The sequence below is a fragment of the Salmo salar genome, chromosome 04 (assembly GCF_965601325.2).
Source record: "Salmo salar chromosome 04, fSalSal1, whole genome shotgun sequence".
Taxonomy (NCBI): Eukaryota; Metazoa; Chordata; class Actinopteri; order Salmoniformes; family Salmonidae; genus Salmo; species Salmo salar.
In genome coordinates, this window is record NC_138294.1 from 50,347,350 (window position 1) to 50,362,837 (window position 15,488).

The 15,488-nt window shown below is 43.1% G+C and overlaps 1 protein-coding gene and 1 pseudogene across 45 annotated transcripts in view; both read right to left on the bottom strand.

Annotated features, from left to right (window-relative positions):
• The window catches only part of LOC106603249 (protocadherin gamma-C5), a 167,210-nt gene that overhangs the window by 14,547 nt on the left and 137,175 nt on the right, over positions 1-15,488 (bottom strand). The window contains exon 1 of one of the 45 annotated variants that reach the window (XM_045716963.2): positions 7,306-9,917. The exons of 40 other annotated variants lie outside the window; for them this stretch is intronic. In XM_045716963.2, the coding sequence (XP_045572919.2) occupies positions 7,306-9,750 (2,445 nt within the window). In that variant the 5' untranslated portion in view covers positions 9,751-9,917. Of the gene's footprint in view, positions 1-508; positions 3,114-7,305; positions 9,918-15,488 lie in introns of those variants that run through there. 4 more of the 45 variants (XM_045716990.2, XM_045716962.2, XM_045716975.2 and 1 more) reach the window with 4 other exon arrangements.
• Positions 12,645-15,402, bottom strand: LOC106603244 (protocadherin gamma-C5 pseudogene; annotated as a pseudogene).

Consider the following 15,488-nt stretch of genomic DNA (forward strand, 5'->3'; position numbering starts at 1 on the left):
ATCAAGCACGATTATAATGTCCTTAAAGTCAGTGGAAGTCTCATCTTTCCATAGAGGGGTGATAATAGTTTGCAGCCAAACCGTTTGGACGCTACAGACAATTTTGACAGAAGACCGATTTTCGGGATGTCTCATGGTCTGACTAGCAGTGCTCTAGCTCTGTCACGTTTCACCGCATATGCGGAAGTGCGGCATCAGCGGATGTGTTGGATTGAGAAGCATCCAATGCAAAAGATTTTTAAGTGCCTAAACATGTCAAATGTATAATTCAATTATCATGGAGTAGAGTTCTTGGTCTAAACAAATTTGGAGTAGAGTTCTTGGTCTAAACAAATTGTTAAACTTTTTATTTATTTATACATTATTCGAGCTTTAAACGCTGTCATAAAGACTGAATGCAAAACAAACCAATTATATAGAATCGAATGAATAGAAGTGGTAAAAGCCAGTTCCAGTAGATACAGTCATAAATGAAGAACGATATAATCCTGTGGTAATAAAAACATACCTGTTGGCTCTCGAACGTCCACGCGCTGTCCGGTAAAGACGCATCAAGCACGTTTATCATGTCCTTAAAGTCAGTGGTGCTGCTGGGTTTAACGAGGGTGAAATCACTGAACTCGGACACTGGAGAGAGACACGACCTGAAGGACTGGCTCTGAGACAACATGTCCCCTCCCAGGACCTCCACATACTTAATAGGGCCGTCAGTGTTGAGCTGGAGCTGCAGGTTTCTGTTTGGATTCTTGTATCCGTCAGAATCAGCCCGTCTGATACAGCAACTCGAGCTGCTCCTACTGTTTCTAACGCACTTCACCACTAAGATGAGGAAAGTCAACAAAGACAAAACGGACACTGAGGCCAGAGAGATGATCAAATAAAAGGTGATTTTACTGTTTCTCTTGCTGGGCTCTGCTGTTTTCTGGCGGAAGTCCGAGATGGGCTCGTGGAGCCCGTCCTCTAACAGTATGTTGACTGTGACTGTGGCGGACTGGACCGGCTCCCCATTGTCCTGTATCTCTATAAGCAGCCTCTGAGAGGAGTCATCCTGCTCTGAAACAGCGCGTTTAGTCCTCACCTCCCCTGTGTAAAGATTCACACTGAACAGAGACGAGTCTGTGGCCTCCACCAGCCTATAGGAAATCCAGGCGTTATGGCCCGAGTCTGCGTCCACTGCCGATATCTTAGTGGTCAGGTGGCCTGCTTTAGCGGACCGGGGCATCTTCTGATGGGAGACAGAGCCCATGACAGCGGAAGGGTAAATAACAGCGGGGGCATTGTCGTTCTGGTCCAGGATAAAAACATGAACCGTGACGTTGCTGCTCAGAGACGGAGAGCCGTGGTCCTTTGCCTGCACCTGTATCTGAAACACCTTCAGTTTCTCATAGTCAAACGAGTGCATGCTGTAGATGCTGCCGTTATCTGAGTTGATGTAAATATAGGAGGAGACAGACACGTCTTGTACTTTAGAGTCTAATATAGAATAGGAGATCTTGGCGTTTTCTCCTATATCTGGATCTGAAGCGGAAACTGAAAACATTATTGATCCAGCAGCATTGTTCTCTCTGACGTAAACAGTGTAAGAAGGTTGTGAGAAAACTGGAGGGTTGTCATTAACATCTAAAATATCCACTGTTATTATTTTATTCGAGGTCAAATGTGGGGACCCGGAATCGGTTGCTTCAAGCTCAATACGGTATTCAGGATATTTCTCCCGGTCTAAAGATGCATCAGTCACTAGTGCGTAATGATCTGCAAATGAGGGGTTTAATTTGAAAGGGTACTCTGAAGACATACGAAGGGAGACCTTGCCATTGTCCCCGGAGTCTAAATCATTTGCGCTAATTAGTGCTACCATGGTACCTACTGGGGCATCCTCTCTAACGGGTTTGGGTGAAGAGGTGATGGTTATCTCAGGTGAGTTATCATTAACATCTACAATAGTTACCTGGACACCACTGTGTCCCTCCATAGATGGCGTGCCTTTGTCTCTAGCGCATACATCAAATTTATATGAAGGACTTTTTTCGTAATCTAATGCGTGGGATAAAGTAATATCTCCTGTGTCTTCATTGATTACAAATAGCTTTTGAATGGACTCTGCTGTATGCGATTCGAATGAATACTCTATTTTACTGTTTGGGCCTTCATCCAAGTCGTTGGCTCTAACAGTCAATACTAATGTCCCGGGTATTGCATTTTCACTCAGTTGGATTTCATACAAGTCTTGATCAAAACTAGGCGCATTGTCGTTTATGTCTATCACCATCACAGTAACATGCGTGGTACCAGATCTTGGCGGAGTACCTCCATCAACCGCAGTAAGAATTAGGTTGTGCACCGGCTGCTGTTCCCGGTCTACAGGCTTTTCCAGAACAAGCTCGGCAACCTTTGTGCCGTCATTATTGTTTTTAACGTTCAAAGCAAAGAAGTCATTTTTATTCAGAGAATATGAGCGCAAATAATTTATCCCGACGTCACGGTCCTGTGCCGTTTCCAGACGAAACCGAACACCAAGTAGAGTTGATTCGGGCACTTTTATAGTGTTCTCGCCTGACATGAAAAGTGGAGAGTTGTCATTTATATCCAGTATTTCCACCTCAACCCGATAAAACTGAAGTGGATCCTCAATGATAACCTGCAGAGGTAACAAACAACTCGCGCCTTGTCCGCACAGACTCTCTCTGTCTATCCGTTCATTTACAATGAGCTCGCCCTTTCCCAAATCCACAGCGAAATATTGCTTACCAGCCCCGGGGGCTATCCTCAGTTTGCGATCAGAGATTTTAGAGATGTCAAAGCCCAAGTCCTTAGCTATATTTCCAACAACAGAGCCCACGTCCAGTTCCTCGGGAATGGTGTATCGAGTCTGCGCCTCTATTGTATTCCACAAGACAAAAAATATCCACAGCGCCAGCCATGGAAACATCTTTATCTTGACTAGCGTCCACATCTCCACAAATAGCGTGCAATAGATAAAGGACTTGATCCGTCACACATCGCAAGAGAATGCAATGCAATTACCAAATACCCAGTAATTGCTTAAATTAACTGCTAAATCCAATACATGTACATCGATGTGAGCCCAGCTATGTCTCTCCCAGCTCTGTTCATTGTAGGGGATATGGTGTTGAGGCTGGGGGAGGGACTAGATCTCCTTGTACAGTTCGGCACATGATTGGTTTACAGAGCTCCAATAGATTACTATTAGGAGCAGCTCTGAGTTAAAGTAACAGAGCAGCCAAAGATATAGGCTGAGGCAATGTTCCCTCTAAACTGTGAGCAGGGGCCCTAGCCCAGAGACTGCTGCGCTGCTCCCCCGGGACAGCCACGCAGAGCGCAGAGGTAATATCATCCCATGGAGAGAAGCACAAGATGTGAACTTTCTATTGTTTTCCCTGTTAGTTAACACTATCAACGTTTCCCTTAACTGTGACAATTGTGATTGAGTCAAAGCAATATTAGCCACTTTCAATGCAACATCCTGAAACAAAACTAACTATGACAGAGATTGTTGTAGGCAGAACACAGGACTATCAACAAGGCAGGTCCTACAGGCCCTAGTTTTCGCTCGTGCGGTCAGGTGCCACAAAAAGGGACTTAGGAAAATTGAAATTGGCTTAGAACAGGGCAGCACGGCTGGCTCTTGGAGGTACACAGAGAGCTAATATTAATAATTTGCATGTCAATCTCTCCTGGTTCAAAGTGGAGGAGAGATTGACTTCATCACTCGCTGTATTTATGAGAGGTGTTGACATGTTGAATGCACCGAGCTGTCTGTTTGAACTACTGGCACACAGCTCGGACACCCATGCATACCCCACAAGACATGCCACCAGAGGTCTCTTCACAGTCCCCAAGTCCAGAACAGACTGGGAGGTGCACAGTACTACATAGAGCCATGACTACATGGAACTCTATTCCACATCAAGTAACTGATGCAAGCAGTAACATTTGATTTAAAAAACAAATAAAAATACACCTTATGGAACGGCGGAGACTGTGAAGCAACACAAACATAGGCACAGACACATGCACACACGATAACATACGCACTATACACACGTGTACACATGGATTTAGTAGTGTAGATATGTGGTAGTGGTGGAGCAGGGGCTTGAGTGCACACAGTGTGTTGTGAAATCTGTGAATCTATTGTAATGTTTTTACAATTGTATAAACTGCCTTCATTTTGTTGGACCGCAGGAAGAGTAGCTGCTGCGTTGGCAGGAACTAATGGGTATCCATAGTAAATACAAATACAGGACTCAGCCCGTACTCTACACAGGCCGGTGCGGCATAACCAATCAGAGCTGCAGTAGGTCTGTATGCAAATAGACCATAGCCATATATGGATATGTGCCATTTATTTTCAACTGGACTGTGTTTACAGCTGTGGTCGTGAGTAGATGCGCTTGTTTTGAGATCAAAGCAAGAGCTGCATGTAGCCACATGTGCACATTTTGATCATATCCTTTGATATTGAGTTATTAACCCAGTTATAGATATTTTGTAGTCAGCAATAGGGGAGTGATTGCTTCCTACAAGGTCACAAAACCTGTGCATTTCGAGACATCTTTGAAAAGCAAGTCAGCTCAAGAGTTTTTTTTTGTCTTAAAGGGGAAGTGCTGTTTTTGAGACAGGCTTGAATAGCCAATAGGCAGAGGGTAGCATACTTTTTCAGATTCTCTGTAATAATGGTAGGGAAATAACAATTAATTGTATTTTGTAAAGTGGTTTATTCCATCAAACAACACAACAACATTTTCAGTCACCTCCTTGTCTGAAGGACACGTGGATAAATAGGTTAATGTCAAGCTCTACATGTTTTCTTTTTAAAGTCTCATGGAATGTAGGTCTACATTGAACACACATTGGCTGCTTCTGTAGACTGAATGATAGAACAGCTATTTCCATGTTAAAATGTTATGGGATGAGTTTTCTCCATTGTTTTTGATTGTAAGCCACTCTGGTAGACCTACATTATGATCAAATAGCCACAGCAGCCTACTTGGCCACTGTTAAAACTGTAACTTAATGCGGGTACAGCCTCAGTGTTCAAATCAAATCAAATTTATTTATATAGCCCTCACCTCCCCATGTGAACCAGATCAAACTACGCCGATATCAGCTGATATCTCAAAGTGCTGTACAGAAACCCAGCCTAAAACCCCAAACAGCAAGCAATGCAGGTGTAGAAGCACGGTGGCTAGGAAAAACTCCCTTGAAAGGCCAAAACCTAGGAAGAAACCTAGAGAGAAACCAGGCTATGAGGGGTGGCCAGTCCTCTTCTGGCTGTGCCAGGTGGAGATTATAACAGAACATGGCCAAGATGTTCAAATGTTCATAAATGACCAGCATGGTCAAATAATAATAATCACAGTAGTTGTCGAAGGTGCAACAAGTCAGCACCTCAAGAGTAAATGTCAGTTGGCTTTTCATAGCGAATCATTCAGAGTATCTCTACCACTCCTGCTGTCTCTAGAGAGTTGAAAACAGCAGGTCTGGGACAGGTAGCACATCCGGTGAACAGGTCAGGGTTCCATAGCCGCAGGCAGAACAGTTGAAACTGGAGCAGCAGCACGGCCAGGTGGACTGTTCACAGTAAACGCATGCTGGAAGTTGCACAGAATTTTTACAACGTTATAGTTTGCACTCAGCAGACCTGAAATTTGCTCAGTGCCCAAAAATATTAGAGGGAACATTGGCTGAGAATTAATGTAATAGGCCGGCATAGAGATAAAGATGAACTGGCTTGATTACTTTGTATTTTAGTGCAGCATACAAATCATAGGCCAATTATTTGAACTGAATGCCACAGTGCTTTTTATGTTATAAAACATGTAATTATCAATGGGATATGTGATAAAACTGGCTATGTGATCAAACTGTGATGAATCCAGCCAGGTCACCTGTGACACAAGTCAGAATTAGACGTCCATCCATGTCTGAGGACGTCGGGAGATGAAGTGGAAACCGGCCACTAGAGGCAACGGTGAGTGCTGTTACCTTCAAGTAGGTTTCTGTTGTGGACGGGAATGGTGGATAGGAGCAAGCCTCTGCCTCGCGCAGGCAGGTGCAAAAGGTTGCATGTTTAAATCCAGCAATATAATGTTTTTTTAGATAATTGTTTTAAGCCTATCCCAAACCTTAACCATTCGGAGTTAATGCCTCAACTTAAAAAATTCGGAGTTAATTCCTAAACGTAACCTTAAACACTTTGAAATTTGACGTTTGGAACAACTTCGAAATGTAAAGTTTGAGAAACATGGATCAACATCCAATTCTGACGTGAGACTGTGAGAGCTTGTTACAGTAGTAGACTGGAAGATTGTAACACTGTAGATGTAGGACAGTTGAGGGTTTCATGAATTGACTGTCACAAGATGCAAACGTGGAACCTTTCAGTTTTATGAATATATCCCACTGCATTGGTATTTGGCTAAGCTACATTGTTTAGGTAATGTATGAGTTCTCTTAGTGTATTTCAACTATGGATGAATAATACATTGAAAAGAACACATGAGAAATTAGAGCGAAATTTAGTCTAGACATAGTTCTAAAATAGCAAAACAATGCTATATCAAATGTCTTCCAGTTCATATACAACATAAATGCCTTTGAGTCAGAATTAATGTGCAGGAAGAGTACATAGGTTTGTTTTTACTTTCAGCACCACGGTAGTGGCCGTCACTAGTTACCACAGCCACAAAAGTTCTAAACCCCGCCTATTTCTCTACTTAACATGTGCTTTTAAATCTAACCCTAATAATAACCACACTGCTAACCTCATGCATAACTTTAAACTTAAATTAAGACCAAACAGATACAAAAAAATCAAGAATTTTTACAATAGCATATAGTCATTTCGACTTTGTAGATGTGGTAACTAGTGAAAACCCAGGGTAGAGGACAGTGGCTAACTGAACCAATGAGGTTAGACAGAGAAGCAGAAAAACGATTCAAAAAATGAAAAGTTCAAATGAATGCTAGAAACCTCACGTGAAAAGTGTCAATGGAAGTAAATAACTGAAAGAAGAAAATACTAAACGAAACTCCTGGTGCTATTAATTTTATTTTCATTGCAGATTACAAGAAAAGTATTTACGAATCCAAGCAACAACCTAGACAGTAAAAATATGCCAATAAATATCGGTCGTTCGTATTCACTTTCAGCACCACTGCAATGGTCCGCGCGGAAATGAAACATACGGTAAACAGCCATGTTATGCATTGTAAGGCGAATATATATATGGAAACAATAGCACGTTTATCTTCAATTACCAATTCAAAAAATGTGCTCACCTGTTGGCTCTCGAACGTCCACGCGCTGTCAGGTAATGATGCATCAAGCACCTTTATCATGTCCTTAAAGTCAGTGGTGCTGCTGGGCTTAACGAGGGTGAAATCACTGAACTCGGACACTGGAGAGAGACACGACCTGAAGGACTGGCTCTGAGACAACATGTCCCCTCCCAGGACCTCCACATACTTAATAGGGCCGTCAGTGTTGAGCTGGAGCTGCAGGTTTCTGTTTGGATTCTTGTACCCGTCAGAATCAGCCCGTCTGATACAGCAACTCGAGCTGCTCCTACTGTTTCTAACGCACTTCACCACTAAGATGAGGAAAGTCAACAAAGACAAAACGGACACGGAGGCCAGAGAGATTATCAAATAAAAGGTGATTTTACTGTTTCTCTTTGTGGGCTCTGCTGTTTTCTGGCGGAAGTCCGAGATGGGCTCGTGGAGCCCGTCCTCTAACAGTATGTTGACTGTGACTGTGGCGGACTGGACCGGCTCCCCATTGTCCTGTATCTCTATAAGCAGCCTCTGAGAGGAGTCATCCTGCTCTGAAACAGCGCGTTTAGTCCTCACCTCCCCTGTGTAAAGATTCACACTGAACAGAGACGAGTCTGTGGCCTCCACCAGCCTATAGGAAATCCAGGCGTTATGGCCCGAGTCTGCGTCCACTGCCGATATCTTAGTGGTGAGGTGGCCTGCTTTAGCGGACCGGGGCATCTTCTGATGGGAGACAGAGCCCATGACAGCGGAAGGGTAAATAACAGCGGGGGCATTGTCGTTCTGGTCCAGGATAAAAACATGAACCGTGACGTTGCTGCTCAGAGACGGAGAGCCGTGGTCCTTTGCCTGCACCTGTATCTGAAACACCTTCAGTTTCTCATAGTCAAACGAGTGCATGCTGTAGATGCTGCCGTTATCTGAGTTGATGTAAATATAGGAGGAGACAGACACGTCTTGTACTTTAGAGTCTAATATAGAATAGGAGATCTTGGCGTTTTCTCCTATATCTGGATCTGAAGCGGAAACTGAACACATTATTGATCCAGCAGCATTGTTCTCTCTGACGTAAACAGTGTAAGAAGGTTGTGAGAAAACTGGAGGGTTGTCATTGACATCTAAAATATTCACTGTTATGATTTTAATGGAGGTCAAAGCTGGGGACCCTGAGTCCGATGCTTCAAGCTCAATACGGTATTCAGGATATTTCTCCCGGTCTAAAGTTGAATGTGTTACTAGTGCGTAATGATCTGCAAATGAGGGGTTTAATTTGAAAGGGTAATCTGAAGACATACGAACGGAAACTTGACCATTTTCTCCCGAGTCCAAATCCTTTGCGCTAATTAGTGCTACCATGGTACCTACTGGGGCATCCTCTCTAACGGGTTTGGGTGAAGAGGTGATGGTTATCTCAGGTGAGTTATCGTTAACATCTATAACCGTCACCTGTACATCGCTGTGCCCCTCCATAGATGGTGTGCCTTTGTCTCTCGCGCATACATCAAATTTGTAAGAGGGACCTATTTCGTAATCTAACTCGTGTGACAATGTGATTTCTCCCGTTTTTTGGTCGATAGCAAAACGTTTTAGCACGTCATCTGGTGTTTGCGACCCGAATGAATAATCTATGGCGCTGTTAGAGCCCTCGTCTAAATCGGCAGCTTCAACGGTCAATACTAACGTTCCAGGGTTGGTCTTTTCACTAAGATGGATCTCATACAAGTCTTGCTCAAAACTTGGTGCGTTGTCATTGTTATCCAAAACGACAACTGTCAATTTCGTTATTCCCAATCTAGCAGGAGAACCTCCATCAAATGCTGTAAGAATGAGATGGTGGACAGACTGTTTCTCTCTATCAACTGCATTTTCAAGAACAAGTTCAGGAATCTTTGTTCCGTCTCTGCTATTCTTAACATTCAACTTGAAGAAGTCGTTTTTATTCAAGGTGTAAGAGCGCAGCATATTTGCTCCAACATCAGGGTCCTGGGCCGTTTCCAACGGAATTCTTGCCCCTGGTAGAGTTGATTCCGCCACATTAACTGTGTTTTCATCTGACTTGAAACGTGGAGAGTTGTCATTTATATCCAGTATTTCCACCTCAACTCGATAAAACTGAAGTGGATCCTCAATGATAACCTGCAGAGGTAACAAACAACTCGCGCTTTGTCCGCACAGACTCTCTCTGTCTATCCGTTCATTTACAATGAGCTCGCCCTTTCCCAAATCCACAGCGAAATATTGCTTACCAGCCCCGGGGGCTATCCTCAGTTTGCGATCAGAGATCTTAGAGATTTCAAAGCCCAAGTCCTTAGCTATATTTCCAACAACAGAGCCCACGTCCAGTTCCTCGGGAATGGTGTATCGAGTCTGCGCCTGTATTGTATTCCACAAAAGAAAGAACATCCATAGTGCCAGCCATGGAAAAATCTTAATCTTGACTAGCGTCCACATCTCCACAAATAGCGTGCAATAGATAAAGGACTTAATCCGTCACACATCGCAAGAGAATGCAATGCAATTACCAAATACCCAGCAATTTCTTAAATGAACGGCTAAATCCAGTACATCGATGTGAGCCCAGCTATGTGTCTCCCAGCTCTGTTCATTGTAGGGGATATGGTGCTGTGGCAGGGGGAGGGCATAGATCTCTTTGTACAGTTCAGCACATGATTGGTTTATAGAGCTCCAATAGAATACGATTAGGAGCAGCTCTGAGTTAAAGTAACAGAGCAGCCAAAGATATAGGCAGAGAGTTAATGTAATAGGCAGGCAAAGATATAGAGATGAACTGGCTTTATTACTTGTATTTTAGTGGGGCATACAAATCATAGGATAATAATTTGAACTGAATTTTTTTTTTTATGTCCTAAAACATGCATTTATCAATGGGATATGTGATTAAACTAGATATGTGGTCAAACTGTGATACAACTGGAAGAGTGTAACATTGAAGTTGTAGGACCGTGTAGAGTTTCACGAATTGACTGTTACAAGATGCACATGTGGAACCTTTTATTTTGATCCATAAATCGCACTGCATTAGTATTTGGCTATGATATTTTTTAGGCAATGTATGACTTATTTTTGTGTATTTTGGAGAAGCAATACATTCAGAAGAACACATGAGAAATTCTTGGCTACAGATCATTTGCATGTAGGCCTATATCATATTGCTGAAAAACACTGTTTTAAATAGCACAACATCCTATAACAACATAAATAAGGTATGCCGTTGAGTCAGAATCAATGTGCAGGAAGAACGCATACATTTGTTTTCACTTTCAGGACCACGGTAGTGGTCGTCACTAGTTACCATAACCACAAAGTCATAAACCCTGCCCATTTCTACAATTTACCTTCTTAAAATGTGATTTTAAACCTAACCCTAACCTTAACCACACTGCGAACCTTATGCGTAACCAAAACCTTAAATTAAGACCAAAAAGCTCGTGTTTGTTTTCATGAATTTTTAAAATAGAGCCATTTTGATGTTGTGGCTGTAGTAACTTTTGGATACTGAAGGTAGTGGACAGCGCCAAAAGGAAGCACTGAAGCATGTTCTCAGAATAGACGTAACATAGTAAACAGTTTAACATAGTAAACATATATTTGTGACGCTCAAATTGGTATGATAAAGTAAATTACCAAAAGTATGTGGACACCTGCTTGTCGAACATCTCATTTTATGGGCATTAATATGGGGTCGGTCCCCCCTTTGCTGCTATAACAGCCTCCACTCTTCTGGGAAGGCTTTCCACTAGATGTTGGAACTTTGCTGCGGGGACTTGCTTACATTCAGCCACAAGAGCATTAGTGAGGTCGGGCACTGATGTTGGGCGATAAAGCCTGGCTCGCAGTCAGTGTTCTAATTCATCCCAAAGGTGTTCGATGGGGTTGTCAGTGCTCTGTGCAGGCCTGTCAAGTTCTTCCACACCGATCTCGACAAACCATTTCTGTATGGACCTCGCTTTGTGCACGGGGGCATTGTCATGCTGAAACAGGAACTTTTCCCCTTCCCCAAACTGTTGCCACAAAGTTGGAAGCAAAGAATCATCTAGAATGTCATTGTATGCTGTAGCATTAAGATTTCCCTTTACTAGAACTAAGGGGCCTTGCCTGAACCATGAAAAACAGCCCCAAACCATTAGTCCTCATCCAGCCAATTTTACAGCTGGCACTATGTATTGGGGCAGGTAGCGTTCTCCTGGCATCAGCCAAACCCATATTCTGTCGGACAGCAAGATGTAGAAGTGTGATTCATCACTCCGGAGAACCAGCAGATGCTTTGCATTGTTCATGGTGATCTTATGCTTGTGTACAGCTGCTCGACTACAGAAAACAATTTCATGAAGCTCCCGACGAACAATTCTTGTCCTAATGTTGCTTGCAGAGGCAGTTTGGAACTCAGTAGTTAGTGTTGCAACCGAGAACAGATGATTTTTACGCGCTACACGCTTCAGCACTCGGCGGACCCATTCTGTGAGCTTGTGTGGCCTACCACTTCGCGGCTGAGCCATTGTTGCTCCGAGACGTTTTCCACTTCACAATAACAGCACTTACAGTTGACCAGGGCAGCTCTAGCAAGGCAGAAATTTTACAAACTGAGTTGATGGAAAGGTGGCATCATATGACAGTGCTATGTTGAAAGTCACTGAGCTCTTCACTAAGGACTTTATACTGCCAATGTTTGTCTAGGGAGATTGCATGGCTGTGTGCTTGATTTTATACACCTGTCATCAATGGGTGTGGCTGAAATATCCAAATCCACTAATTTGAAGGTGTGTCCGCATACTTCTGTATATATAATGTATGTTACATTTGGTATGGTTACATAAGACAGATGTTACTTAAGGCAAAAACAAAAGTCGGGTGGTTGGTCGAGTAAATGGTTGGGCATATAACGCGAACGTCCAGCAACCCAAAGGTTTGTGAGTTCAAATGTCATCACGGACAACTTTAGCATTTTAACTAATTACTTTTTACAACTAATTGCAACTTTTAAACTACTTACTACTTTTTAGCAACTTTGCAACTACTTAACATATTAGCTAACCCGTCCCCTTTAACCTAACTTCTAAACTAAACCTCATAAGTTTTTCAAATTTGTAACATTCCATACGAAATGGGTGACGGACATTCACAAATTCGTACGTACCATAGGGAAGGTAACATATCATACTAAATAGAGTGTATCGGATTTACATATAGAATAATATCAAATGCTGTGAGACCAGGTTAACCACTGACGTTAGACAGCACACAACGATTCAGGACATGGAAAGTTCAATTAATGCTTGAAACCTCACGTGAAAAGTGTAAATGAAAGCAAAATAACTGAAAAAAAGAAGCTCCTGATGCTATTAATTTTTATTTTCATTGCATATTACAGGAAAATTATTTACGAAACCAAGCCGTATTATGCATTGTATGACATAGAAATATATGGGAACAATAGCAAGTTGAATAACTTCCATTTCAATTACCAATTCAAACAATATGCTCACCTGTTGGCTCTCGAACGTCCACGCGCTGTCAGGTAATGATGCATCAAGTACGTTTATCATGTCCTTAAAGTCTGTGGTGCTGCTGGGCTTAACGAGGGTGAAATCACTGAACTCGGACACTGGAGAGAGACACGACCTGAAGGACTGGCTCTGAGACAACATGTCCCCTCCCAGGACCTCCACATACTTAATAGGGCCGTCAGTGTTGAGCTGGAGCTGCAGGTTTCTGTTTGGATTCTTGTATCCGTCAGAATCAGCCCGTCTGATACAGCAACTCGAGCTGCTCCTACTGTTTCTAACGCACTTCACCACTAAGATGAGGAAAGTCAACAAAGACAAAACGGACACGGAGGCCAGAGAGATGATCAAATAAAAGGTGATTTTACTGTTTCTCTTGCTGGGCTCTGCTGTTTTCTGGCGGAAGTCCGAGATGGGCTCGTGGAGCCCGTCCTCTAACAGTATGTTGACTGTGACTGTGGCGGACTGGACCGGCTCCCCATTGTCCTGTATCTCTATAAGCAGCCTCTGAGAGGAGTCATCCTGCTCTGAAACAGCGCGTTTAGTCCTCACCTCCCCTGTGTAAAGATTCACACTGAACAGAGACGAGTCTGTGGCCTCCACCAGCCTATAGGAAATCCAGGCGTTATGGCCCGAGTCTGCGTCCACTGCCGATATCTTAGTGGTCAGGTGGCCTGCTTTAGCGGACCGGGGCATCTTCTGATGGGAGACAGAGCCCATGACAGCGGAAGGGTAAATAACAGCGGGGGCATTGTCGTTCTGGTCCAGGATAAAAACATGAACCGTGACGTTGCTGCTCAGAGACGGAGAGCCGTGGTCCTTTGCCTGCACCTGTATCTGAAACACCTTCAGTTTCTCATAGTCAAACGAGTGCATGCTGTAGATGCTGCCGTTATCTGAGTTGATGTAAATATAGGAGGAGACAGACACGTCTTGTACTTTAGAGTCTAATATAGAATAGGAGATCTTGGCGTTTTCTCCTATATCTGGATCTGAAGCGGAAACTGAACACATTATTGATCCAGCAGCATTGTTCTCTCTGACGTAAACAGTGTAAGAAGGTTGGGAGAAAACTGGAGGGTTGTCATTAACGTCCAAAACTCTTACAATTACCTCTTTTTTTGAAGTGAGGGGAGGAGAACCCGAATCAGAGGCGACAATTTTCAGTTTATATTCAGGAAATAGCTCCCGGTCGAGTTCAGAGTCTGTTAGTATAGCATAATTATCTGCATACGACGGTTTCAATTTAAATGGATGTTCGCCTATTAAACTCAAACTGACCTTCCCATTTTCCACTGAATCAAGATCTTTTGCGCCTATCAAAGCAACAACTGTTCCTAAAGAAGCATCTTCTTTCACTGGGTTAGGTGACGAGGTCAGGACAATTTCAGGTGCATTATCATTCACGTCTAAAATCTCTACCCGAATAGAGCAGTGGCCCTCCATAGCGGGAATTCCTTTGTCTGTAGCGCGTACATTAAATTCATAAGTGTGACTCTCTTCATAATCCAGATTGCCAGTCACAGTGATCTGTCCAGACTCAGAGTCAATAGAAAACATTTCATGTATGAAGTCTGGCGTTTGCTCAGCGAACGTGTATTGCATCGCTCCATTAGCACCCTCGTCAGCATCACCGGCTTTGACGATAATGACCACTGTACTTTTGGGTGAATTCTCTAGTAAAGAACATTCATAAAGCGATTTCTCAAAGATTGGAGCATTGTCATTGTTATCTAAAACTTGAACAGTGACCTCCGTAGTACCTGATCGGGCCGGATTGCCACCATCTATTGCTGTCAGCACAAGATGATGAACGGCCTGTTTCTCTCTGTCTAGTGCTTTTTGTAAAAGTAACTCTGGTATTTTCACTCCATCTCTATTGGTCTTAACATTTAATGAAAAAAAGTCATTTTTATTTAATTTGTATGAACTGAGGGAATTGGATCCCACGTCAGGGTCCTTTGCACTGGTAAGTAGAAACCGAGCTCCGGTTGTTGTGGATTCTGCAACATTAAGAACCCGTTCAGTAGACAAAAAGATTGGCCCATTATCATTAATATCCTGGACTTCCACCTCAACGCGGTAAAGGCGGAGCGGCTCCTCAATAACAACCTGCAGTGGTAATAGACAACTGGCGCTTTGTCCGCACAGACTCTCTCTGTCGATCCTCTCGTTGACAACCAACTCGCCTCTCCTCAAATCCACACTGAAATATTGCTTACCAGCCTCGGAGGCTATCCTTAGTTTACGCACAAAAATCTCAGACGCTTTCAAACCAAGATCCTCCGCTATAGACCCAACAACAGCTCCTTCTTTCAATTCCTCTGGAATAGTGTAGCGGATCTGAGCCTGTATTGTATTCCATAGCAGAAAAAATAGCCAGAACGCCCGTTTATGCAGAATCTTCATCCCTAAAATCTCAATTTCCAAAGAAGATGTATATTTGACGCAAACGAAGTTATTGGATTGTAATACATCGCAATCATAAGCAATCCGATCATGAATATTCCAAGTACAAAATGTTGCAAAAATATTTATTTCACTGTATCGATGAGCGTAGCTCCGTCTCTCCCATCTCTGTGCATTGTATGGGTTACTGTGCTATGGCTGGGGAAGGGCGTAGATCTCTTTGTACAACGCTGCATGCTATTGGCGCTCAGCGCTCCA